The sequence below is a fragment of the Camelus bactrianus genome, chromosome 16, assembly GCF_048773025.1.
Source record: "Camelus bactrianus isolate YW-2024 breed Bactrian camel chromosome 16, ASM4877302v1, whole genome shotgun sequence".
Classification (NCBI taxonomy): Eukaryota; Metazoa; Chordata; class Mammalia; order Artiodactyla; family Camelidae; genus Camelus; species Camelus bactrianus.
In genome coordinates, this window is record NC_133554.1 from 12,570,763 (window position 1) to 12,595,038 (window position 24,276).

The following is a 24,276-nucleotide window of genomic DNA, read 5'->3' on the forward strand; positions in this document are numbered from 1 at the left end:
TGTGAGATTCCTCCCTGATATTCCTTCCCATTGGATAAGCTGTCATGTGGATGCAGAGAAATATTGCTTATTTTAAAGCCTTAGCAAGAAAGATACACTTGGTTGTGTCTTAATAATATATGAAAATAACACTAGAAATTACATACCACTTAACATAAAACCTTTGTTTTTTAAAGCTAAGGAAATAAACAACCCGGACCAAAATCTAGGCAATATGAAAAAAATTCTGGAACTCAAATAGTGTCTGCTATTAAAACACACATACCTATTTCATAACAGATAAAATATTTAAATTCCTTCCACGTTTAATGAAGGCTTGGAAGGGATTTCACTACTTTTCAGAACGTACTGGCAACTCCCAGCTGAAATTTGATTTCTACATTCGTTATTTTTGCTCATCTTTCAAAGAAACGTAATATGTATCTTGTGCCAGGCAAAATAGTTTTCCTTCTGAGGAACTTCAAATGAAACAAATACTATAAAACAACTATTTCATATCAGTTCTGGGAAGGGGATTAAAGTATTTCATTTCTAGCTGTGCTGTACGTTCATTTTACGTTATCTTTCAAACCACCAAATTAGAAAGCAGGATTATCTATGGGAAATGAATTGAAACTGAAAAGGACCCTCTCTAACTATCTATTTACAGGTACCTGACATTCACAAGTCCAGTTTTGCACGTTCAGAGGGGGCAGAGAGAGTGTATGGGGTCTCATGCCTAATTACAGACTGGGACAATTTTTAGCCATGGATTTGATTTCTAGTTCAAATTCTATTTTAACTTCTCAGCAAACATCTCTTCAACTGTATCACCTAAGTACACAGAATGCAAATCTATAGTCAATAACAGCAGGAAGGCATGGAGGAAAGGTTAGCTGGCATTAGCAAAGGGGTTCAACCACAGCCAAGGTAAAAACAGATTATCTCCCCCTTCTGCCTGCCTTTCTTCCTCCAGGCTTGTGAGGGGTCATTCAGCTCTCCACCACACCTTGATTCTAGTTTTTAAAACATCAAATAACACACCAATTATCTAAACATCAGATTTTCTATTTTTATTAAAAACTCACAAATTTATTCAACATGTTTTCTTTCATACAGTGAATGGTCTAATATGCACTGGAGGTCACACAAGCTTAGGTTTATCAGAACAATAAAAGACATATGAGAAATTTAATATATAAAGAAAAAAGTAGCAGCTGTTGACTGCATATTTGACCATAAAATTTAAATATTTTGGACTTTTATTTTAAAGACACAAAAATAAAACCTGTGTGGGTCTATATAAGTCATATTAACAATTCCATGAATGTTCAACAGGACTAAAAATTACCAAAGATGTTTTTTTTAAACCTTGTAACACTTTTTTTTTTTTAACACTTTCTCAGGTTGTGGTGCTAAGCACCATTACAGTATTTGTGCTATAATTATTCTATTTGGCAAGTGTCTGAATATCATGTTTTCTCTTTGCCTTGTGTAAACAACACCTTTTTACATACTAGCACAGTGAGCTGTGAGCCCTGCAAATCTGTCAGAACATCTACAGGAAAAGAAAATGAACAATTTTGGTTGATTGCTCAAAACATTTTGTTTTGAACAAGAGGTTTCAAAACAGGATATATTAGTAAAACACTGAACTCCTGAATTTAAACATTATACGTAAACAGTTGACTGTTTTTAATTCAATAGTCTTTTTTTAAAATTTTTGTGTGTGAAGGTAGAATACTTTTCTTGTACAGCTGATGTTCAAGTCATTTTACTGAGAGGTCTGTCTGGAGACCATCCATCCTATGGAGTGTGTCTGTGTGTGTCTCTGTGTGTGTAGCTTTGTAAAGGTAGAAGAGTTGATACTGAGGGCTTTACATTTAGAATTTTGCAATTTTGGCAGAAACAAACAAACAAACAAAAACCAAAAACCCAGATAGACAAAAAATATATATATATAGTCCCACCTGATGCACAGCAGGTCGGTGTTTCTGAAGCTATAAGAGTTTGTTGTCGCTGTTGCTGAACTCTGAGACAACACTAGTAGATTTCCCAGAGCCAGAATCCTTCTGGCTGGCCCGGGAGCGTCCCCGGCTGCTTCACCTCCCTCAAGCTGCTGCGGGCACAGCCTCCCTCCCCGCGGCTCCTGGTGTCATAACTGACTGGCCGCCCCCGCGGCTGCCGTGGGTGTTTCTATGCTGCCTGTGGCCTCGCACTCACGCCCGCGGCGTCTGTCTAAGGATCCGGGTCCAGGTGGGAGGTGGGGCGAGGTCTGCATTTTCCTTCGGGAGCCCCATTTCTGCACCTTGCCGGCCAGCGCACGGATTCCGGTCCCACCTCCAGGCGGATTTGGATCCTATTTCGTGTCCCCCTTTTCCGTCCGGTCTTCCCAGACGGAAAATGGTCCCCGAGGCTGGAGGAAGTAGGGGGATGACTTTTTTTTTTTCTTTTTTTTCTATTTTTCTTAAATAAAGGTTCATTTCTGTACAACCACGAACTCCGCGGACCGTGCACGACCCCCGCTACCACACGGCCGCCTCGTTCATTTCAGGGGGGTGAGACAGGTGGTTCCCGTAGCTCGCCCCGCCGTTGACTGACAGCGACGAGAAGGGTGGGCTGGGCCCGAAGACTTCAGCCGACATTGAGTGGAGAGGCCCGGGCAAGCTGGGCTCGGGGCTGGGCGAGTCCCCGGGGGGATGCGCCAGGATGTCGGTGAACCGCTGCGTCTCGCTCGACGGGTGGTGGCCGGGCAGCGGGTGCTCCAGGCCGCCCAGAGGGGTCCCGGACGGCCCAGACGACGGCACGAAGGGCAGGTCCACCGGCGTCTGGGCCTGTGAGGACGGGGGGCCTTGCGGGAAGAAGTCGTAGTTGCCTCCAGGCCCGTAGTACTCGCTCTGGTAATCTGCGGAGCGCCGGGGAGGAGGTCAGGGCGGGGCCTGGGGCGGGGCGGGGTGATGGGGCGCGAAGGCGAGCTCGCGAGCCGGCTAGGAGGACAATGCGGGAACTGGCCTTCCGTGGGGCTCCCCTGCCAAGCTGGGAGCACGGAAGAGGCTGGGTGCAAACACAGGAGATGCCCACCCCCCTCATACAGGGTCGGGAATTCGGTCCTGTTTCACGGCTTCCCCTTGATTTACTCTCCAGCCTTCACCCATCCCTTCCCCACTCTCCACTTTTCTAAAGAAAGCCGGAAGCGCCTCCGCGCTGCCACCCGCTTCCAACGAAGCCAGCCCCGGCCTGCCCGCCCCCTACCCCTGGGCAACGCACCCACCTCCATAGAAGGAGAAGGGCCCGTTGGGGATGAGTTCGCCTGGCTCCAGGCGATCCACGAGCGGTCGCATCCGACGCGGACTGCGGAAGAAGGCATGGCGCCGGGCGCCCAGCGCGCTCAGCTGCTTCATCCTCCGTTCCTTGGAGCGTCTGTTCTGGAACCAGACCTGAAGCACACACGTCATCGGAGGGTGAGGCCGCGGAGACCCCACCCCCGACTTCAGGTGGGCGGCCGGACCTGGCCCCTCACCCGAACACCACCTAGCCTAGCTCGGATTCCCGACTGGGTGTGTGTATGTGCCTGTGTGTGTGTGGGGGGGGGTATATGGTGGGGGGTGAGGGTGGTCTCTGAGTAGGACTGCGCAGGGTGGCCCTTGAGCCAACGGTGAACAGGATTCCCGACAGGGGAACCTGGGCAAGCCGCCTGCCCACAATGAGGCAGTTGGAGTTGTTTCTAACAGTTACACCGCCTCAATTCTCAATTAAAGCTTCTAGGGGGCTGTACACACAGACACTCAACCTCCCCAAATAGTGTCAGACACACAGCTTCCCTTTCACGGACTCTGGCAGCACCCTCCCCCACATGATAGTGACAGAGAACCAAACAGCCTCCTGTTGACAGTCTCCCAAAGATAGTGACGCCAAACCCCACAATGTCCTTTTCACACCCACGCACAATCTCCCAGTTCCAAACATACTTATGCACAGCCGCTCACGCAACCTCCCGTTCGCCTGCGAGCAAGGCGGGACAGCTACTCAGAGGCAGAGGGCTTCCCCGGAGGGCGGCGGGTACCCGTGTGCCCACGCACACTCAGCCTCCCAGGCACGTTCACTCACACCCTCGCAGAGCCTCTAGGCACCCGACACCTAACCTTGGGCCCGAATCTCAGGCAGTCTTAACGGTGCACCGGCGCAGCTGCCCAGAAGGACGCCTCCCGTCCCTATCCCACTCGGGACAGGCCGAGGCAGGGCTGACTCCCACCCCGACCACCTCCCCTTCAAACCTAAACAGCCCACTTCTCTTAGGAGGGCAAGTCTCTGCTCTGGGGATTTCTAAATTGGGTCAAGAGCCCTACAAAATTGGGGGTAGGGAGGCAGAGGGAGATCACGTTGTGCGAAACCAGCGGAGCCGATTAACTCCGGGTTAGGCACAGCGACCTCTCGGCTTCTTCAGAACAGGGGTGGTGCAAAAAAAAAAAAAAAAAAAAAAGCTCCCAATCCTCGCCACAGTGTCCGATAGTGTCCCCTCTCCAGTCTCATGTTCCCTGTCCCTCCCCCTCCACCACCGCTGTCACCCGCCTTGGACTGGAAAGAGGAGGAGGCATAGGGATTTCCAGACGCTCTATGAATCAGGCGGAGCTTCAAAGGTTGAGCCGGATAGGGGTGTGTCTGGGTCTCTCCCCTCCCTCTCCGCCAGCCTCCAGGGGCTCGCTCCGCTCCTCAAACTGGCCCCCACCCCTGCGCAGCCGGCCGGGTGCCAGCACGGAATTGCCAGGTGGGCCTGGCGGGGGGCGGGGGGACTGAGTGGCACGCCCGGGCCCTGACCTGGATGACGCGCATGTTGAGGCCAGTCTCCTGAGCCAGCTGCTCGCGGATGTGGCGCGTGGGCTTGGGCGTAGCAGCAAAGGCGGCCTTCAGCGTCTCTAGCTGTTTGGCTTTAATAGTGGTGCGCGGCCCTCTCCGCTTGGCCCCCAGGTTCTGGTCGTCGTTCTCATTGCTGCCACCTTCCTTGTCAGACACATTGGCGCTCTCCGAGTCCTTGGCGTCGTCCTGTGACGGGTCTTGGGAGTCCGGAGACAAACTGGGGTCACTGCCGGTGGTGGCTGGGTAGAGGCAAGGGACAGGTGAGCAGCGGCCTTAGCCGGCCTTCCTCCCCCAGGACCCGCCCGTCCCTAACAAGCCGGGAATTAGGGCCTCACCCGAGTGGAGGCTGTTCTCTTTGGCGACACTGCTGTTGCTTAGGTAATCCTCTTTGCAGACGAACTTGTTCTCATCGATGATGTAAAGCTCCTCGCCCGTGGAGAGCTGCTTGTTACACATCATACAGGTGAAGCAGTTCAGGTGAAACACTTTGCTCCGCGCTCTCCGCACCAGGTCGCTAGGGGAGATGCCCTGCGCACAGCCCGCGCATTTGGTACCAAAACACCTGCAGGGAGGCGGGTTGGCGAGGACCAAGGAAAGACAGCGGCCGGGAGAAAGGCGGTAGAGAAAGAAATCGGAAGTGGAGGAAGAATAGGAAGGGGAAAAAGAAGAGAGACATACACAAAAAAAGAAAAGAAAAGAAAGAGACAGATGTCGATTAAGCAAGCAAGAAGGTAGAAAGAGAGGGCGTTGGGCACCAAAGGAAATTCAGAGAGAAGATACACATGGTTAGAATTGTACAGTGAGGAGCCCAAGCTGCCCCCACCCCTAACCTCACGCCCAGTGTTGTCCCAAAGGGAAAAAGCGCTGCTGAAGAAGGCAGCAAGTCGGCAAAGGGAAGGTGGAGAGAGGCACTTATTTTCCAATTAGATCCGGAGAACAAAATTAGATCTCCATGTAAGATGGAGTGCAGGCTTTTCTACGTATCGCCTCTCATTTGCCGAAAAAGAACCCGCGCACAGACTAGGGGTTGGCAAGGTCCAGTCCCGCCGAAACTAAACAAACAGCCGCAGAGAGACCAGACGGCTGAAGACAGGCCTCCATGTTCAAGCCCAAAGCCCAGCAGGCTGGCACAAGCCAGAACAGTGTGGGGACTCTAGGTGCCGGCCGCGCTTCGCGGGAGCCAGGCCTCTGGGGCCCACTGGCAGCCGGCACCATTCGCCCTTCCCCGGCTTGGCTCCTGCCGGTAGCGGGAGACCTGGCACCGCCGGCCGAGGCCCAGAAGCTCAGCCTGTGCTTCCTCTCGGCAATAGCAGCGGAGATTTGCTCCACGGTCCGCCCCAGCCAGAGCTGCGCATCCCGGGAGGCACTGGGGCAGTGCGTCCTGGGCTTCTGAGCAAAGCGACTCGGGTGGCTTTGAATTCTCACCCCACCCCTAGTTTGATCTGTTACCACAAACTCAGAGGAAAGCAGAGACCAAGTCAGCCAAGTAAACTGGGAGACTTCCAACCCGCGCAGGGGAATTTCGATTGAAATTTGCTCCAGGTCTCTGTTGATGTGTGTATGTGTGCATTTGGTGGCAAGGTAGTGAGTTTAAGAGGATACAACTAAAATGCTAAACGGTGGAAAGTTGTCGGGAGAAGTCTCCTGGCTCCGACCAACCGGGTCCGTTTTCTCCCTGAGCAAGTGACGGGCAGTGCCTAGGACAGCTCCGAGTGGAGCCTGCGCCTCAGAGCCGAGGTCGGCGTTGGGCGGAGGCCCAACCTCCCGCCAACCTGGGCAGCTGATGATGGTCTTCGCGGAGGCTGAAGCCTCCGGCACTTCACAGGTTACCGTGCAGCAGTGTGCGCGGGCCGGTGCTGGAAGGCCTATTCAGGTCTCGGGAAGACCCTGGGGCGTGCAGGCTACGCACCCAGGCCGAGCTCTTCCCCACCGCTATCACGGCAGGCGACTCGGACACTCCATGCAAAAGGCTCCGCGGTTCCTGCCATGACTTCTCGGAGACGGAAAAGGCAGTGGCATGGAGCTCGCCCAGGCTTCTAAGCTCAGCCTGGAGGACGAGCAAACCCGGGAGGCCCAGAGAATGCAGTTGATGGCAGGCTCGGCGAGGGGAAAGACGGGAGCTGGGGCTACATCGCCTGAGGCTGAGATACCTCCTTCCAAGCTTGGAGGGGCTTCCGGCTCAGAGGCAGGCTCGGACTCTTTTCTCCCAGGCACGTGCAGACAAGCCTGGACACACAATTTCCAGGACGCAAGCAGGCCGCGTCCCGGGCGCCCAGCGCGCCAGCTGGCTAAGAGGCGGGCGCCCCCGGGACTTGGCTGCCCTCTCCAAAGGCAGCTCGTAACGCGGCCCCCGTGGCCACGCTGACCTCTGATCCGAAGCTGGCCGGGAAAGGCCCGCGGGGAAGGACCAGCAGAGACGCGCGAGGTAAGTACTCACCGGAAGAAGTCATTCTTGCAGTAGAGCTTGCCTTCCCGGGAGAAGCACTTCTCGGTCAGGTTGCATTTACATTCACAGCACTGGACGCACTTGACGTGCCAGGCCCTGTCCAGCACGTTCAAGAGGAAGCGGTCCAGGATGGGCCTTTTGCAGCCGGCACAGTGCACCATGGTCTTTGGTTTGATCGGGTGAGGCCCGGAGAGACAAGAACAGGTAGAGCCGAGGGGGTGACTCTCCAAGACGACCGGCAGAACTCCCCAGCCACTCCAAACAGGGGAGACCTGGCGGTGCAAACCGAAACCCGCACGGGAAAATCAAAAAGAGAGAGGAGGCTGATGCGCGGCAGGCTGCTGGGTGGAGTGTGCAGCCCGGTAGTCCCAGGGCCCTGGGTCACAGCAGCGCCACCGCAGCTCCTGGGGCGAGGAAGAGCCTCAGGCGGGCGAGAAAGCGGCTCTTCTGCCCAGAGCCCTCAGAGGCGTGAAGTCGCCGAGAACGGCTACGGGAATGGAAATAAATAAAACGGAGATGGAGAAGGAAGAGGACGACGGCGAGGTCGGGTTGCAGGGAAAGCGCCGCTGAGTTTTCTCGGGCTTGAGGTAGAGCTGTCAGAAGTCAAAGTGCATCTGCTTTTGTCGGGGTAAGAAGGCGGGTGTGTGTGTGCCGGGCTGCCCGCCACCGGAATTTCCCCTCCTCTTTTTATAAAAGAAAAGAACAAAACGAGTAGAGAACCTTTGGATCCTAAACTGCCGGCATCGCGCAGCGGGTCGGGACGCGCTGGGCGCCCGCGGTGGGCCTGGGGGAGGGGTCGGGGGCAGGCCGAGGGGGGAGGGAGGGAGGGGCGCGCAGGAGGAAGATCTCGTTGTTGATCGTTGTTGTTGCTTAGGTTTTGGAGAAGTGTTTGTGTCAACGGAGAACGGAGAGGGACAACTCCGGGCGGACGCAGCCAGGTGCGCTCGCTCGCTCCCTACCGCCTCAGCCCCGTCCCCTCGGCCCGTGGCCTGCTTGGCGGCCTCCGTCTTCTCGAGATCGCCCTCCCTGCACCTGGACTCCTTCGGGGAAGGGGGATCGTCTGGCTCCTCACCGCGCCTGACCGTGCATCGTGGCTCCAGTCGTAACTCTCGGCCGCCTGCGCTCGTAGTCCCACATCGCTCGGCCCAAGCTCCGGCTGCCTGCGTCCAACCCCACAGTCTCTCGACTTTCTTTTCTTTTCCTTTCCCCCTCTTTTTTCGTTGTGGTGGCAAATCTGGGTTTCCTTTCTAGCCTCTTTCCTTCCTTCCTTCCTTTTTTTTTTCCTCCTTTTGCAGCGGGAGTAATCTGGGGGAGGGGGAGTAGCTTGAAGAGCTTTTTTAAAAACGTCCTGATGCGGCGGCTACAGTTCTGTGCGGCTGGAACAGCTCGGCACGGGCCGCTGCTGTCGCCGCCCGGGCAGCGGTTCGTTGCTGGCTGTCCCCGGACAAGCGTCCCTCTGTCCCTGGTCTCCTGGCCCAGTCCGCCGCCCCGGCGCTTCTCTTCCCAGCTCCGGCGGCTCGGTCACTGCTCCTGGCTGTTGGCTGTGCTCTGGAAGCCCCCTCGCCTTAATGCAGCGCCCGCCGACGTCACAGCGGCCTGCGACCAATCAGCGGCTCGTGGTCCCTCTGTAAACCATTCTGCATCCCCCGGCTGGGGAGAGTGCCGGGAGACCGCGTTTCGAGGATCAGTGGCGGCGGCAACCGTGGCCCGGCGCGGTGCGGGCGGCGGGCAGCGAGGTGCCCGAGTTCCCTCCTGCTCCGGTAAGGCGTCGGTTTCGGTGGAAGAGACTGAGAGAGTATAGGAGTAGGCGCGGGCAGAAGACAGAGTTCTACTGGAGGGTGGGAGTAACCCAAGATCGAGCCTTGTTGAAGGTTGGGGTGCAGCCAGGTCCTCGAGCCTCGGCGCCCCTGGTGCACTCTTCGGCTTTGAAATTCAGCGGGTGCGGGCTCCCCGTCACCCCCCCTCCCCCCGCTTACTTGCTTGCTTGCTCTCTTGGCCTAGAAGTTTGCCCCAGGCACTGCGCGTGTCCTTCGTGGAACGGTGGAGGGGGGGAGCGCTTGGCAGCAGATTCTCCCTCCTTGTCCCTCCTTCTGTGCCCCCTCCCCCAATCCATCCAAAGTCCACTGGGTCCGGGGCTCTGAGAGATCTGGGTGTCTGTTTCCCGCAGCGCGGTCTTGAAAAGTTGATTCCGGCGGTTTCCTGGTGGGGGCGGGGGAGACCGGAGGCGCGGCGACGGGGAGGGGGTAAGGAGTGGGTGGGAAGGAGCCTCGGGTGAGGAGTTGCAACCCCAGCGAGAAGTTGTGAGAAAACTGTGATCCGGAGACACCTTTTACAACAAAACATACGAGTAGGCGGGAAGCTGCCGGGCAATAGTGTTGGTAGGGGGAGGGGTGTTGGGGGGATAGTTGGATAGAGAAGGTGGGAAGCGGGGACGTCCCGGGGGCTCCACCGGGAGGTTGCAGAGGATTGTGGCGTGTAGGGCACCGGCAGAGTGGGCCGGGTCTCCTGGCCTCCCATTTACTAGGCTCGGCTGGCACCACCTTCCCCAGACAACCGCAGTGCATAACCTCAGTTAGCTCACTCCTCCGGGAGCCCACATCTCCCTAATTCTCCTCGAGTATAAACTAGGGATCACTGCCCACGGGAGATGGGGGTGGGGGCAGATTATCCTAGACCTGGAGGTTGGGTCTGGGTCCTGAGAATCTTAGCCTCTAAGAGTCACTCTAGCTAGTTCCACGGCCCACGCCAGTCAAACACCAAGTTGTTTCGACAGCACCATTTCTATACTTAACCGAGATTTCTCTCTGAGTGAAACCTGATGTTGGCAGGGCTGGGCAATTCCGCTTCTGCTCTTTGCTCTTGTTTTTTGGGGGAGGGGGTGTTAGGAAGGAGCATTCAGCCTTAGTGTGGAAAGAAATAAGATTGGACAGCCAGCCAGGTCTAGCCAGTATTTTGGGAACGGCCTTTTGACCCCACTGGCAGTGTGGGCTCAGACATCCCACACAGGGCCGGAGCTAAGTTTGGGGAAATGAGCGCTGAAATACAATTGTACTGTACCTGGGCGGGCAAGGAATTCAGTTCTTTGCAAATGAAATACCCTCTTCGAACGAACCGGGAAGCCGCTCCAGCGAATTTGATTTGCGCACTGTGGGACTGGGATTTTAGGGCTCTGCCAACGCTACTTTCCTTCCTCCAAGGCTCCGCCCGCACTGTCCTGCAATCGCAAGGCCCGTCAGCAGCCCCTTGCCTTGCCGCCCGCGTCACATTTTCATTGGAAGCCGAAGCCTAGGCCGGCAGTGCGCCTCTTAGGCGCTCCGCCCATCTTGACCTCTGGGTGCGGGAGTCACTCACGCCTTCTCCGCACCCCCTCTACGCACACCTGGGCTTGGGCTCCCTGCTGCTAGGAGGGCTGTGTTGGGGCCGGTTATCTCTCTCGAATCAACCCCCTCCTCGGATCTCTCCCAGGCCGGGACTCAGGGTAGAGTTGGGGGTGGGGGAGGGCGGTTCTCCAACCCAGCAGGCTGGCTTCGCGGGATCCGACTTGCCTTTGTGCTCCTCCAGCTCCTTCCAGGAACCAGCCGACCCGTACCCGGTACTCCAGGACCCAGGGAAGCGCTAAGAGCTGCGTGGCGCAGGGTCCTCGCCTTCTCCACCCTGACCCTGAGGCGCCTCCCAGCCCGCTGTGCTGGGTGAGGCCCGAGGGAGGGGGTGGTCCTGTGAGCAGTCCCCATGCTCTCCCCACCCCCCTACACCCCCAGCTGTCTTGGTTCTCGCCGCTAGAGCCCTCAACCCAACCGCCCCTTTCTGGAATCTATAGCGGACCCTGTCCCGAGTGGCTCGCTCCCGCCCCCGCCCCAGCTGGGCTCCTTCTCATGCAAAGCAGAGGGGCCCCGGGGGTTGGGGGCGGCCGTCATGGACCTACGGGGCGACAGCTGGACCCGGCTGCCGACCCTTTCTGAACCCAAGGCCGCCGCCTCCTTTCGGGTGGGCTGGAGGAGGTTGCTGCACTGGCTTGAGGGTGCAGGGACCTCAACTTTGGGAAAAGAGGGCCCCACTCTGCAGGCGAATCAGCTTGGTAGGGGCGTTGAGGGCGAGGGCAAGATGTAGGTTCTGGGGCAACGGTCTCTGCTTGTCCCCGTATCCAGATGGCTCTGTATGCAGGTCTGCAGGAACCAACCCCGGAGGCTACCAGGGGGTCGGGGAGAGCAAATCGAGGCGTGCCTCCTGGCTCCTGATGCTAGAAATTTAAGCCCAGATTTAACTCCTCCAAGGCTACAACACACTAGATTTATTTTTTCCCCCATTTCCATTGAGCTTTTATTTTAAAATGTAATCGGTCACAGAGACATGGAGAAAAAACTGACCCAGCTTTCCAAATTCACCGTCTCCGAAGCCTCTCCGCTCAGCTCTACTTTTAAACCCGTGTCTGCTTGGCTAAGAGCACCGGCCTTGCCTCCTCACCCTCACCGCCACACTTAGACTGCCTGCGTCCTGAAGTACACAAGCGCTTTCTACTCAAAGCTCTTCCAGTCTCCCAGACCCACAACCACGCACACCGCACCGCCTCAGGTGGTGTAAATTCTGGGCCAGGTGCCGTCAGGGTCAATTTTGCTGCCAAGTCATCGCTCACTGGCTGCAGAAGTCTCTGAAGCTCATCCCAGGCACTCTTGGAAAAGGCCCTAGAGGGCCCAAGGAAGCGGCTTTCACAACACAGGTTTCTCTTTTGATATTCAACTTGAGGAACAGCCTGAGAAGAGGGACCTGGCCTGGGAATGCAGGATGGTGGGGGTTGTACCAGCTCTTCCCAGCCGTCCGGCAGCTGGGGCGCTGAAGGCACCCTCTCCCACACCCTCTATCTTCCCACCACCTTCTTGATTCCAAGCCCCACCTCACTGGGCTCCCCAACGTTCCAGAGTGGCTCGTGAGGCCCAAGGACCCAGCTTGCCAGCACAGTCGGCTGCTGTTGATCCCGACCAAGGCCACTGCCCCTGGCTGCTTCCCTCCTCGCCCACAGCGCTCCTGTCCAGCCCACGGCCCCCAGAAACAGGCGGTGAGGCCGTCAAAGGGGGCGCCTGGAACGGAGCGGGGTCCAGGTGGATACCTGCGCCCGCCCCGCAGAAGTGAGGCGCAACCAGACACCGCCGTCCAGGAAGAGGCGGAGGGAGCGAGTCGGACGCTTCCGTGTCCTTGCCAATCCCGGTGGCAACGCAGACTTGAAAACTCCGCACGGACTCGGTGAGGACGCCACACGTGCGACGCAGGAAACTGGCTTGCGTCCCTCAGAACTTATCGGATCTCTCCCGCTCACTCCTTGCCCTCTCTCATTTGCTCCTGCTGCAGGGTACCTTATTTTCCCTCCCTCACTCTTTCCTGCAAATGACCTACTTGTGTGCACCACTTTAGAGTTTTTGTCAGTATCCGTCCTGAAGCACAGAGTAAGGGGGGTTGGTATTGATCTCCTTTTTCCCAGGGCAGAAACCAAAGTTAGGGGGTTTGCCCGAGATTCCTCAGTCAGTGCGCTACTGCAGGCGAGAAGTTTGGGGGGCTTGTCACCCTGCTCCTTTGTGTACTTTGTCCCGGCCACTTTTTCCAAGGCCTGGGTCGGGGGAGGCGGGGACCTCGAGGCCGGGAAAGGGCAGCATCCGGCCAGGCCTTCACGGTGTGCGCTTGGGCTGCATAAACAACGCCGGCTTCCCACGAAGGCTGGAGGCAACCTGGGCACGGAGGCGCGGAGGGAGGTCGAGCGTGGTGATCCCAGATGTAAGTCAGCACCGCGCCGCGCAGCAAAGACAGGACGTGGGTAGTCTAGGTAGGGAGAAGTTGAGCCGGAGAAGGCAGGACACAGAGAGAGAGAGACATAAGGGAGGGGAGAGAAATGGGATCAGCGAATGAGGGCAGAAACCCCCCAAAAAGAAGAGAAGGAATGCCTGAAAGTAAGCGGGGGGAAAAGGAGGAAAGACATACTGGGGGAAACACGTGGAGTAGTGGAGGAAAAGAGAATCAGAAAGACACCCAGCAGGAGCAGCAGCAACAAAAAAGCGGCGGGGAGAGGCGTGGCGCCCAGGACCCTGCAGGTGCCCAGAGCGCTGCTGGCGGGACTGGAGCGTGTGCGGTGTGTGACAGCCCCGATCCCAATCGCAGGCGGGAGAAAAGGAGGCGGCGTGTTTGGTGCGAGACTCAGCGCCCGTGGAAAAGCGAGTGAGCGGCTCTGGGCAGGAATCCAACAAATAAATAAAACGTCTAAGACGGCGTGACAACAATGTGTATTTGGGTGCGTGCCCGTGTTCCTCTGTCTGAACACACTCACACCCGGTAAGGAAGACAAACGGGGCTCGTGCCTCCCAGTAATTAATCCTCTCACTAATTGACTCTCTCCCCTTACCTAATGGCGGTGGTCACTGCTGATATCTGGAGAGAGATCTGGTGGAGAAAGAGAGCGAGAGGGTAGGGGAGACCCCAAAGCGAACCACCTTTGGGACTGGAATTGAGTTCTTCTTGGAGTTGGCAGCTTTAAGCCGCCCACCCCTTTGAGGGTGGGGCCCAGAGTTCAATAGATGTTGCAACCTCACCAGACCCTCCATGTTTGTATTAATAAAGATCTCCTCAGTTTAGGGGTGACCAGGAGGCCCCCCGCCACAGGCCCTTCATCAGTCTCAGAAGCTGAAATCCCCCCACTGCTCCTCTACTGGACATGGCTGACCTCCAGGCAACACCAAAGCTCCCCCTCCCCTGCTGTCCCCCCAGGAACTCAGATCCTGCACCCCCTTCTTTTAACCACTACTTACTCTTCCCCAGACCTGGCATGTGTCCTGCAGCCCCTCACAGGGCAGATCAGGTTTCGAATGAGTTAGGAAGCAGCAGAAGGGATGAGGTCAGGGCAAGGATGGGAAGAAGCTTCTGGAGATAAACCACTCAGACACTTAGGTAGAGGGACACAGAAGCTCAGAGGGGAGCCACAGGTACCTGGCAGGAGTGAGTCCTCTGGAGAGACGCTGTGGGAGAGAGTGTCAAGGGTGCAGGAGGGCAGGCAGGTGGCCACGTCAGTGACTTTGAGGTGTACAGTTCCGTGTTTCTCTCTGTGTGAACATGGTGGGGTGTGCCCTCTTCTTTCCCCCCATAGCACCCTCAGTTCTCAGGACTGGGGAAGGAAGCAGGGAAGAGAGGGTTGCACTGGGATCAAACCACTGTTAGCTGACTTGGCAGAAAGCGGCCCAAGGCCCACAGTCTGTCAGATGATGCAGCTTTGAGGCTTGGGGTTTGGGAGGTGAATTTCAACCCTCACCCCTTCGAGGTGGCAGCTTTGTTCTGCTGGCTCCTCAGAGGCTAAATAAATAAATTGCTGAGATCCATAAACCACCCAGTCTAGGGAGAGGAAGCAGGGAGGGGAGGACAACTCAGAAAAAAAAAATCCACACCCTCCACCCACCCCCCACACTAAACACACTTTTAATTGTCCCTTGGGAACATTTGTACATTTGACCAAAGCAAATCCCCAAGCAGTAACAGCAAAATTCGTCATAGGGGCTGGCAGTCCGGAGAGAGTTGGGGGTCTGGAGAAGCGAGAAGGGGGAGAGATGGCGGGCGTGCTGGAGAAGGTGAGAAACTTGGCTCTTCTTTCCCTGTCTCCGTCGTGCTTTAGAAAGAGAGTGAGCAAGAGGAATAAAGTTCCAGAGGAAAGAAAGAGAAGGGCATATAAAAGGCAAATCCAAACCAGAAAGAAAAGAAAGTGAGGAAGACAGAAAAAGATGGGGTGGGGGGAAGAGACGCTAATAAAACAGGGTGAAGGCGGCCCCAGGAGGCTGGGCCTCGTCCCAAACCATTCGTCTTCATTGTCTCCGTGTGTGCAAAGGCAACTCCGGCATAAGGAAAAGCCACTATTGGAGCCGCGGCTTTATTTTATATCCTATACATCAGGAGGGAGGCAAAGCTTTATTTTCGCCAAGAGACAGATATTTTATTTCTCTCTTACGGTTTTATGTGTGAGAGATGTCAGGTTGCCACAATGGATGGCTAATGCATAGGCAAGAGGAAGCCGTGTTGGCATGCTGTGTGTCATGGGGTCTTGGGGGGGCGAGCGGGCCTGGGATTTAGGGCTGATGGGACACTCTGGGGGATTTCGGCTAAAACATCTCTCTTCATAAATCCAGAAGCATGGTCAGCTCAACAGGGAGAAGAAGGAGTTTTAGAGGGAAAAGAGTTGGGCTTAGTAATAAACGAACACACAAAGGAACCGCTTACCTTCCAGGAGGCTCAGGCAACAGGGCAAGGCGGCCCTGTGGAAATGCCAAGACCCACGTGGAAATACACACGGACCAAAATACACACGGGCCGTTCACAGGAAAGTATTTTCCTACAGAATCCAATGTTCATTTGCTTCCTTTTTCCATTTTATTATTTTCGCCCTTTTTCTCCTTTCATCAGAAATCTTTTTTTTTACCTCCTCAGAGTCGGTTGAGGGGGGAGTGCTATTAATTTGCAAATCATCTGATCTGTGAAAGGATCAAGATGCCTGTTTTTTCACTGCTAAATCCAATGTCTTGAGTGGACACATGTGTGCACACACAATCCCAGGATGCTGTGAATCCTGGGAGTGTAGGTGCCAGATTTGAATCCAAGAAGACCAACCCCCATCCTCTCCCCTGGGACCTGCGGCCAATTTAAGCCTTAGATCCCAAACTGCATAATGTTCATATTTTAAACCTGGCGAGAAGGAGGAGATGAGGGGACAAAGAGACAGAGGGAAGTGTGTTCATTAACATGCTCTGTTCAGAACTTAGACTAGCCTCCCTCACTCCCAAAACCCTCCAAACCATCTCTTACAAGAGTCGCTTTCATTCATTCTTATGTCCTACTCTTCTACTTTTTGGATTTCTTGTGGACCAAAAAGGTGCTTATGCCCTTTCCCTCTCTGCAGAGGGTGGGAGGTGGTACAGGGTCTCTGGACAGTGAACGTGGGGAACCCGCCACACTGTCTTTAGCTGCGGCCTTTGGAGAAGACATTTCATCTTTCAGGGCCTCAGTTTCCCCATCTTTACCGCACGGGAATTGAGCCAAATGATTGCCAAGGTCCCTTTCAGCGCCGACCTCCTCTGACCGAATGAGATAATGTGTGAAAGCACTTTGTAAACGCTAAAGCCGGACGAGTGCCAAGGATTATTATTACGATTCTAATCAATCCTCTTTTCTCCACATGGATCTTGGCTGTTTAGCGCCAGCCAACAGGCTAAAGAGGGCCGCAAGCGAGACAGCTTAGTGGAGCTGGGAAAGCTCTGCGCCGTGCACTGAAAAAACTCTGCCTCTCCAGAAACATTCTGTCTCTGTGTGCCCCCCGAGGCCTGGTGGGGAGGGGTGGGGAGGAGGAGGAGGCCTAACCTGGTAGGACCCATTTCAGTTCTCATGCAGGCAGGCAGAGAGTAGAATTCTTCCAAAGCATCATTCGTCTCCCAGTGACTGACATAGGAACCTAATGTGAAGGAGATCTGCAATTGTTTTTTTCCAGGAAGAAAGGAAAGAGCAAGGTGTAGCTGATTAGCAAGTTAATTATTTCAGTACCCCAAGGGTTCCAGTGTGGTGGTAAGTTGTCCAGCCCTGGTGTAATTTCACAGTCCATGCATTTGCTGGGGAGCACCTGGGGTGGCCGGGTCTGTCTCTCTCTCCATCCACCTGCCTTATGTCTTTGTGACACACCTGGGGAGCTGAGTAGGGGCTGGGGGAGTAGATGGTGCCACGTATATATTTGGCTCAGGCAGCAGGTGAGGGGGGGCCAGACAGAGAACAAGGTAGAGGAAGCCTCTATCTCTACCGAGTGTTTAATTATCTGGCCCTTCGTTCTTCCTAAAAAAAAAAAAAAAAAAAAAACAAAAAACTTCTGTTGAATAAATATTAATGAAGCAGGTTATCAGAAAGTGCAGTTGCTGTGAGGTTATTTCCCCAGACTTGGCGTGGAAAGAAGTGGGGTTGGAGGGGCCCTTTTGCCTCTCACCCCACTCCTAGTCCTCGCCCACTCTCCAGTGCTCATATTTGCTTTCCCAGCTCTGGCCGCCACTTGGTCTGCGGTGGCTTCATCCAATCTCCCTTCAAGAGCTGATTTCCCCTTGGGGGAAGGGGAGGGAGGGCTGTGTGGTCAAACGGACACCTCCGTCGGAGAGATAAGTTGGGGAGGTGAACATGAGCCTCAGAATTGGCAGCTTCTGCTTCTCCCTGCTCCCTAGGCTGGTAGGGCCAGCCCCCTGCTGCTCCTCCTGCGATGGACAGAGAGGGGCTCGACAGTTTACTTAAGAGTGGTCCCATCTGCTCAGACTGGCCTTTCATAAGGGGAGGGATTTATGCAGTGTCCTTGTGCACAGACCTGGGATTTGCTTGAAAACCCTGGGCCTCTGAGAATATTACCGAACGCTAAAATGTTCAGCCACAGCGATGATTCATGAGTTGTCTGCATTCAATGGGGGTGTGTGTGTGTGTGTGTGTGTGTGTGTGTGTGTGTGTTTGTGTTGGGGAGGGGGCACACGCATTGATGGGTGCTTTTCCCCAGTCTTACTTCTAATCCAAACATTAGGAAACTTTCTTTTTTCCTGTATTCACTCAGGAGACAGCCCACAGCACCTGGCTCTGGAGAGCCAACTTCCCGACTTCAGCAGTGTGAAGACATGGTGATACTTTTTGGCGCCGGCAATCAAGCAGGTTGGCTGGTATCACTGCTGGCGGAGAGGGGCCGGGGGCTGTCTGGAAAGAGAGTTCTCATGACTGTTCTGCTGTGGGTGGCAGAGGATTTGGGGAGGGGGATGTCTAATCGCTGTTCCAATTAAGCTGGCTGTCTTTACCTCCCAGGCATCCGGGGTCTCAGCAGGAGGAAGTCAGAGAAACTGAGAACACAAGAAGGCAGGTGTAGCGAGTTCCTTGTCTCAATCTTGGTACCACCAAGCCAAAATGAAGCCCAGAGATCCCAGAGAACAGGGCTTGGAGGTCCCGTATGGGATCTTGACCTCTTTTCATTGCCCAGTGGCTGGTAAGTGAGCGTTTTCAGCTTATATGACCCTCATTGGTGGTTCTACCATTTTCTTGCTTATGTTCTAGTTTGGACCCTAGCCTCCACAGCTCTGGAGTTTTTCTTTTCTCGCATGCCATTCGTAATTTAGCCAGCGTTTTAGGCCATCGGTCAGCACGTATTCTGAATGGGGGGCCGGCAGGCCTGTACCTATGTGCAAGGTTGTTCTCATTTGGGCTCAAGGGAGGATATAGTTTCCCCTTAAAAAAAGAGAAGCAGGGAACCATTTCTATGAATCTTTTGATGAAGGATTTACTACCAATTTGATAAGTTCAATGCTCTTTTTACTCATTCTGAATGAATAACTTGGTCAGTCAACCCAAGGGTCCGCAGAACCTATAAAAATGCTTTCTTCAGCCTCCCTGTTTTAACACATGCTGGGGCTCCAGCCTGCCTCTGACAGACTGGGGAGGAGCAGAAACATTCCAGAGACCAGGTCTTAGAGTGTTATCTCTCCCCCCACCCCAAATCCTCACTCTCCATTTTATCTCTCTTTACCACAAATGCAGAGACCTCCTAGGGACGTGTGAAGGGATGGGTTTTAATCAGATTTGGGGAAGGAAGGGGCCTAAGTTGAGCCCTAAGAAAGAGGGAAACCATAGGAATTTTTCAATGATGCCCCGCTGTTACATCTCTCATGTGTTGTATATTGCATCCCACAGAGTATGCATTTGTGGCAGTAAACTACAGTGTATACCTACGGTGTATAGGTTAGCATTTCCCAAATGCTGCTTGGCCGAAACAGTGTTAAATAAAATTGTAAGAAATGCTACCAGGGCCTTGCATGGCTTATTTAATTCTATCAATGATACACAATGTTAGTGTGTAGCATCTTAGTTGGCACAATATCACGTTTCATTTCTATATGCCAGATATATTTAAGCATGAAAGATACCATTTTTGCACACATGTATTTCCTGGCGATTCCCTAGGAGAAATGTGATGGAAACGGCAGAAACCTTTTCTCTCTCCACATAAACTTGTACCCCGAACACACAGATCGCCGGTCACATGCACTCACACGGCCGGCTGTCCCCTTACGTATTGTTATAAACAAGCCTCCACTGGTAAATGGAAATGTAGATTCCGTGAGTGTAGGTCCAGCTTTATGCACACGTGCACAATTATGGACACATATACCAGCATTTTAGAACTTCTGCTACATTTACACATATTTCCTCACATACCTACATTGCTGTGTAGACGGATGCTGATGGGAACGTGTGTTCCCACATGTAGATATTTACACGTACACATGTAAGTGGTCTCACTGTGAGAGGCCATGTGCTGGAGAATCCTCTGTACGGGCTCCTATGTGAGTGTGCATCTATGTGCATGTGACGTTTGCACACACACACTCCTATGCCCCTGCTCTTGGGTATACACTCCAACACTCCATGTGGCCAAGGTGCCACAGATGCCCTGTTCCCCCTCCCAGGCTCCAGACCTGGCGGACAGTGTTTGAATTGGATGTTTGCCCTGGATGAGCCCTGAGGCCTTCGGGTTGGGGGTCCAGGAGGAGCAGGGTCAGGGTCAAGATGCCAGCTTGCCTGGCCTCTGGTGAAAATAATATGAAAGTGTGGGAATAGGAGGAAGGGTTGGGTAGCTGGTCTCTGCAGATGCCTCCAAAAGAGAATCAATCTTTTATTTGCTCATTTAACAAATGTGACAGGAGACCTGATTGGCTTCTGTGGTTCTGGTTCTGCTGCCAGTGATAATGTGTGAACCTTAGGTAACCTGCTCTCTGAGCCTCAGTTTCTACATCTGTTAACTGAAGTATTGGCCTAGACTAGTGGTTCTCAACCCAGTAGAATCATCTGGGGAGCTTTTTAAAAATACAGACACCTGGCCTCCACCCCAAACCAACTAGATCAGAATCTCTGGAGGTGGGTACCTGGCATTTCATTTTTTAAAAAAGTGCCCCAGGCAATTCTCTATTCCACCAACATTGAGATCCACTGACCTAGATGTTCTCCAAGGCTCTTCTAGCTCCCAAACTATGCCACGGAAGCCCTTTTATTTATAAAGCACCATGTTGGACACGAGGGTACTCTGCCAAAAGTTCTAATTCACTTGTATAAGATCGTAAAAAGCCATTAAAATGATTCTTCTTTCAGTTCAGGAAGAGGATAATTTTTGAACAAACTACATTTATGCTGGAAAAACTCAACACCTGCGTTTCCAGCTCTTTGTTCCCTTCCATCTTTGTCCGAATCTTCTGTCTATTAATTATATGCCATCGATGCAGATAGTATAAGTGGGTCCCTGATAAATGTGATCAATACCTTGCTAACTGCACATATTTCCTGTCTAGCTCCTCACCCAGCCTGCCCGGGGAGTGGGGTATTTTTAGTAGGGTAAATGAGGAGGCACAGGCCTCCAGGGGAAAGCCTCTCCCTCCCCCAGCCCGAGGCAGAGAACACCAGCCCCCAGGCCCGCGCCCCAGTTCCGGAGGCTGGTGTGCCAGCTGAAGAAAAGCCTTGAGCTGCGTGTCCTAGAAAGCTGCTCTCAGACTTGGGCCTTTGGGAATCCTACCTTAATATTTTCCAACAACAGTTCCCCAGGCAGAGCCGGTTCCTCTTGAAAACAAATCTGCTCGCAGCCGCTTCTGCTGGAAGAGGCTGAGTCTGGCTGAGGCGTCTCACCCACGTGGCAAGCGGAAGGCAGAGCTGAGGTGTCGTGGGCTGCCGCCAGTGGGCCCCTTTCTCCCTCATGGGAGGATGCTTAACAGAGTGTGGGGGGAGGGAGCCCTGCCCTTCACCTGTGTGGGAGGAAGGGGCAGGGGTTCGTTCTGGATGCACAGCTCCTGCGCCTCCATCACTGTTCTCATTCACTGACATTGGTGTTCAGGGTCTCCCAGGGAGACTCAGAGCGGAGTATGGTTCTCTCGTTCATTCCCACTCTCTCCCTCTCTCTGTAGCTCTGCTAGCTGGCCCAGGAGGCAGGCCAGGCTGGCTTAATTTTCTCCTGAAAGCGTTTGGACTAGTTTTCTTCCTTAGGAAGTTTTTCCCAACGTGGCTACTGTTGCTCCACTCTCCAGGTGAGCACTGGAGGCAGTGATAGGCCTTGAGATCCCTGTGGCTGCGGCTCAAACCCTCTCGTCCTCGCATGCTCGCTATTTCTCTGGTTGCCTCTTTATTTTTCCCCCTCTCGTTCACTTTATCTTCTTTCATTTTCTCCCGTGATGACATACGAAATCCAGTCTCGGTCCCCAAGGGAGCCTGCACATAGTGGGGCATCACAGTGGACATCTTGGGTCATGCCCAGTCCTTTCCCCCTCTCCCCGCCTTCCCTTGCAGGGAGGCCAAACTTGGTCCCGAGGAGGGGACTCCGGACACAGCACAGGATTCTTGGATCTTGAATCTAGATCCAGAGCCCGGCTTCCCACGCCTGTGCCCCTTCCCAGGGCCCACCTCCCCTTAGGCCTGGGGAGCATCACACCCCAGGACGTGATGGATTTCCCCAGGCACCTTCAAAGGGTTCCATGTTTGTTTGCAAGGCGGACCTTGAATCCTGCTCTGGTCATAAATGTTGTTTATTTTGACTAGGACCTACTGAAAGGGGCCTGGGCGTTAGGGAGGGCAAAGAGAGGATTCCGTAGGGAAGATCATAAAACCATTAGCAGGGCAGGGCTTTTAAGGGTCACAGGATCATAGAATTTTCTGGCTGGAAAGAACACAGGCCATCAGGAAGGTCAGAGAAGACCACTTTGTCAGCGAAAGGCCTCTAGGGCCACACGGGGCTAGGGTGGGCAGCTTTGGGCCTCTTTCTAGAAAGTGGACACAGGGCATGGGGGCATGACCCCCCAGTAACCTTACACCAGGCGGGGGAGGCCAACAGTCACTGAACATGATGGATTTGCCCTCCCAGTGGGAAGAAGCAGTTGCTTGAATGTGCACAGGAGCCTCTTGTTCTGGGCAGTGGGCACAGCTCTGGGTAAAGGACATAAAATCACCTCCAATTCTGCTCCAATCATTATTCTGAGCAGCCAGCATATACCAGGGGCTATGCCTGATGCTCTTCTGATACCTTCAAAATAATTCTGAAAGAGATGTTATCTCTGTTTTGCAGGTAAGACAGTCGAAGCTCAGAGAGGGGAGCTGGTTTGCCCAAGGTCACACAGCAAGTTAGTGGTAAGGCTGGGACTAGACCTTAAGACTTCAGATTCTTTAAACCTAATCTCCTTTCCATCCCCCATCCCCTCCCCTCCCTTCCACCATCTGCCATGGTCTGGTCCCCTGCGGCCTCAGAGATGGAATGGGAGTAGGGCTCCCTTCCCTTTAAAGCTGATGTTAGGGCAGAGGGAAGCTCACTTCTCGTAAGGGAGAAAAGCAGTCTTGGGCTCCTTCCAGTCCCTGGAATAGACCTGGCTCCCTTTACAAACATGCTCTCATAAATCAGTCAGGAAACCATCTTGGTTGCCCTTTACTTGCTGTGTGACTTAAAGCAAATCACTTCACCTCTCTGAGCCGTACTTCTGGACCCCCTGAGCTCCTCTTTGGTGTAATGGCTCTAGGGGACAGGGGGAGATGAGACTTGGTTTTGCCCCCAAGGCTGACTCAGATCACAAAAGAGACACCTCAAGGCAGGCAAGGCAAGGCTTGCAAAGATCCCTGCTGAGAAGGAAGAAGGCTGAGAGCCAGGGCAGAGGCTGGGCCGTGAAGAGGCAGCTTAAGCAGTGAGTTCTTCCCTGATCACCTGACTGTGAAATCCAGTTGCTCAGAGAATGGAAAATCCCCTTCTTCTCCCCCAACCCCTCCTCCACAAAGGCCTTCTAATAGGCCTGACAGCTTTGGGGTGCTAATCTGCTCAGACATCACTCTGGGAGCAGGTTGCCTGGGGTCCCCATCCCAGCATCCCCTCAGTGGGAGATGGGGAAGGCTGGTGGGGAAGCAGGGGTCCCAGGACTTGAGGGAAGGTGTCCTGCTGTCTGATCTGCCCCAAGGATGAGGGAAACCCATATAATGGGCCCCTGTGAGAGGGTACTTCAGGGATGGGGATGGGTGGGGGTGGGGGGCACAGGACTGGATGGAGGTGGGCAGGAGGGCTGAGTCCTGGGGCAGAGGTGCCTTGGGCGGGGCTTATTATTAAACAGCCCCATTATTTCACCCACCACACTCCTTTCATTTTTATTTGAAGACAGCTCCCTCCCCAGCACCTTCACCTCCCCACCCCCTACACTTTCACTCATCCATCCACCGAGCCGCTGACAGCTGCCCTGCGGGTGAACTCCAGTCCTCCTGCTGCTGGAAAGATACTGGGGGTGGGGGGCTCTCAGGCCAGAGCATGCCCCCTTCCAGACCCCACCACCCCCTCCATACATACTCACTCCCTCAAAATAGTGCCACCTTGGTCCTCCTGTATCAGACCCAGATGAAGAAGGTGAAGGAGGTGAAGGAGCCAGGAGGAGGCGAAAAAGGAAGAAATGATGACGGGAAGTGGAGAAAGAAGAGGAAGGAAAAATAAAACAGAGAAGCAGGAGGGAAAGAGGAAAAAGGAGGACATGGAGGAGAAGAGAGAGGGGAAGAAATCAAGACCAACGAGAAGGTGGAAAAGGAGGAGGAGAAGTGAAGGAAGGATGAAAGGAGGGAGGGCAGGGGCTGGAAGATTGGGAGGCATCACCCTGAATGGCGGAAGATGCCGAGGGCAGGGGGAAGACGGCAGGGTTGAGGGATGGGGCGGGGGTGGGGGCTGCACAGGCAGGAGGAAACTAGGGGGTCTCTCCAGGGGTGAGGGAGGTGGCTGGCTGGAGCCTTGCCCACCCAGCTCCCACCTCTGGGTGAAGGTTAATCACTGCAATGCCTCAGACCACATCAATGGCTGTCCAGGCTGTAATCAGGGGGGTCTCTGACTTGGGGTGGTCAGAACTGGGAGGACCGGCCAGATGGAGCCCTTTCGTCCCTTCCCAGGATGGTGACAGCTTCTGCCCTATCTGCATGGGCCTGCCCACCTC

At 54.2% G+C, this 24,276-nt stretch overlaps 1 protein-coding gene and 1 long non-coding RNA gene across 2 annotated transcripts in view; one reads left to right on the forward strand and one right to left on the reverse strand.

The window, feature by feature from the left end:
• Positions 1-1,037: 1,037 nt before the first annotated feature.
• LHX1 (LIM homeobox 1) lies at positions 1,038-7,451 on the reverse strand. Its single transcript, XM_010949201.3, has 5 exons — positions 7,271-7,451; positions 5,169-5,395; positions 4,795-5,072; positions 3,251-3,416; positions 1,038-2,884 (listed from the first exon to the last, which is right to left on the reverse strand). Exons 1-5 carry the CDS (start codon positions 7,438-7,440, stop codon positions 2,505-2,507), a joined length of 1,221 nt encoding a protein of 406 aa, XP_010947503.1. The 5' UTR covers positions 7,441-7,451; the 3' UTR covers positions 1,038-2,504.
• A 323-nt stretch (positions 7,452-7,774) lies between these two features.
• LOC141573594 (uncharacterized) overlaps positions 7,775-24,276 on the forward strand; it is a 28,008-nt gene continuing 11,506 nt past the window's right edge. Inside the window, exons 1-2 of the long non-coding RNA XR_012499451.1 lie at positions 7,775-7,907; positions 8,154-18,284. This is a non-coding gene — a long non-coding RNA (uncharacterized LOC141573594). The remainder of the gene's footprint in view (positions 7,908-8,153; positions 18,285-24,276) is intronic.

Excerpts from the sequence above, each read along its gene's own strand:
- LHX1 (XM_010949201.3), bottom strand. The coding sequence starts at position 7,440 with ATGGTGCACTGTGCCGGCTGCAAAAGGCCCATCCTGGACCGCTTCCTC. Across the intron at positions 5,073-5,168 it reads AGAGAACAGCCTCCACTCGG|CCACCACCGGCAGTGACCCC; the intron begins GTGAGGCCCTAA and ends GCCTCTACCCAG. Across the intron at positions 3,417-4,794 it reads TCAACATGCGCGTCATCCAG|GTCTGGTTCCAGAACAGACG; the intron begins GTCAGGGCCCGG and ends TGTGTGCTTCAG.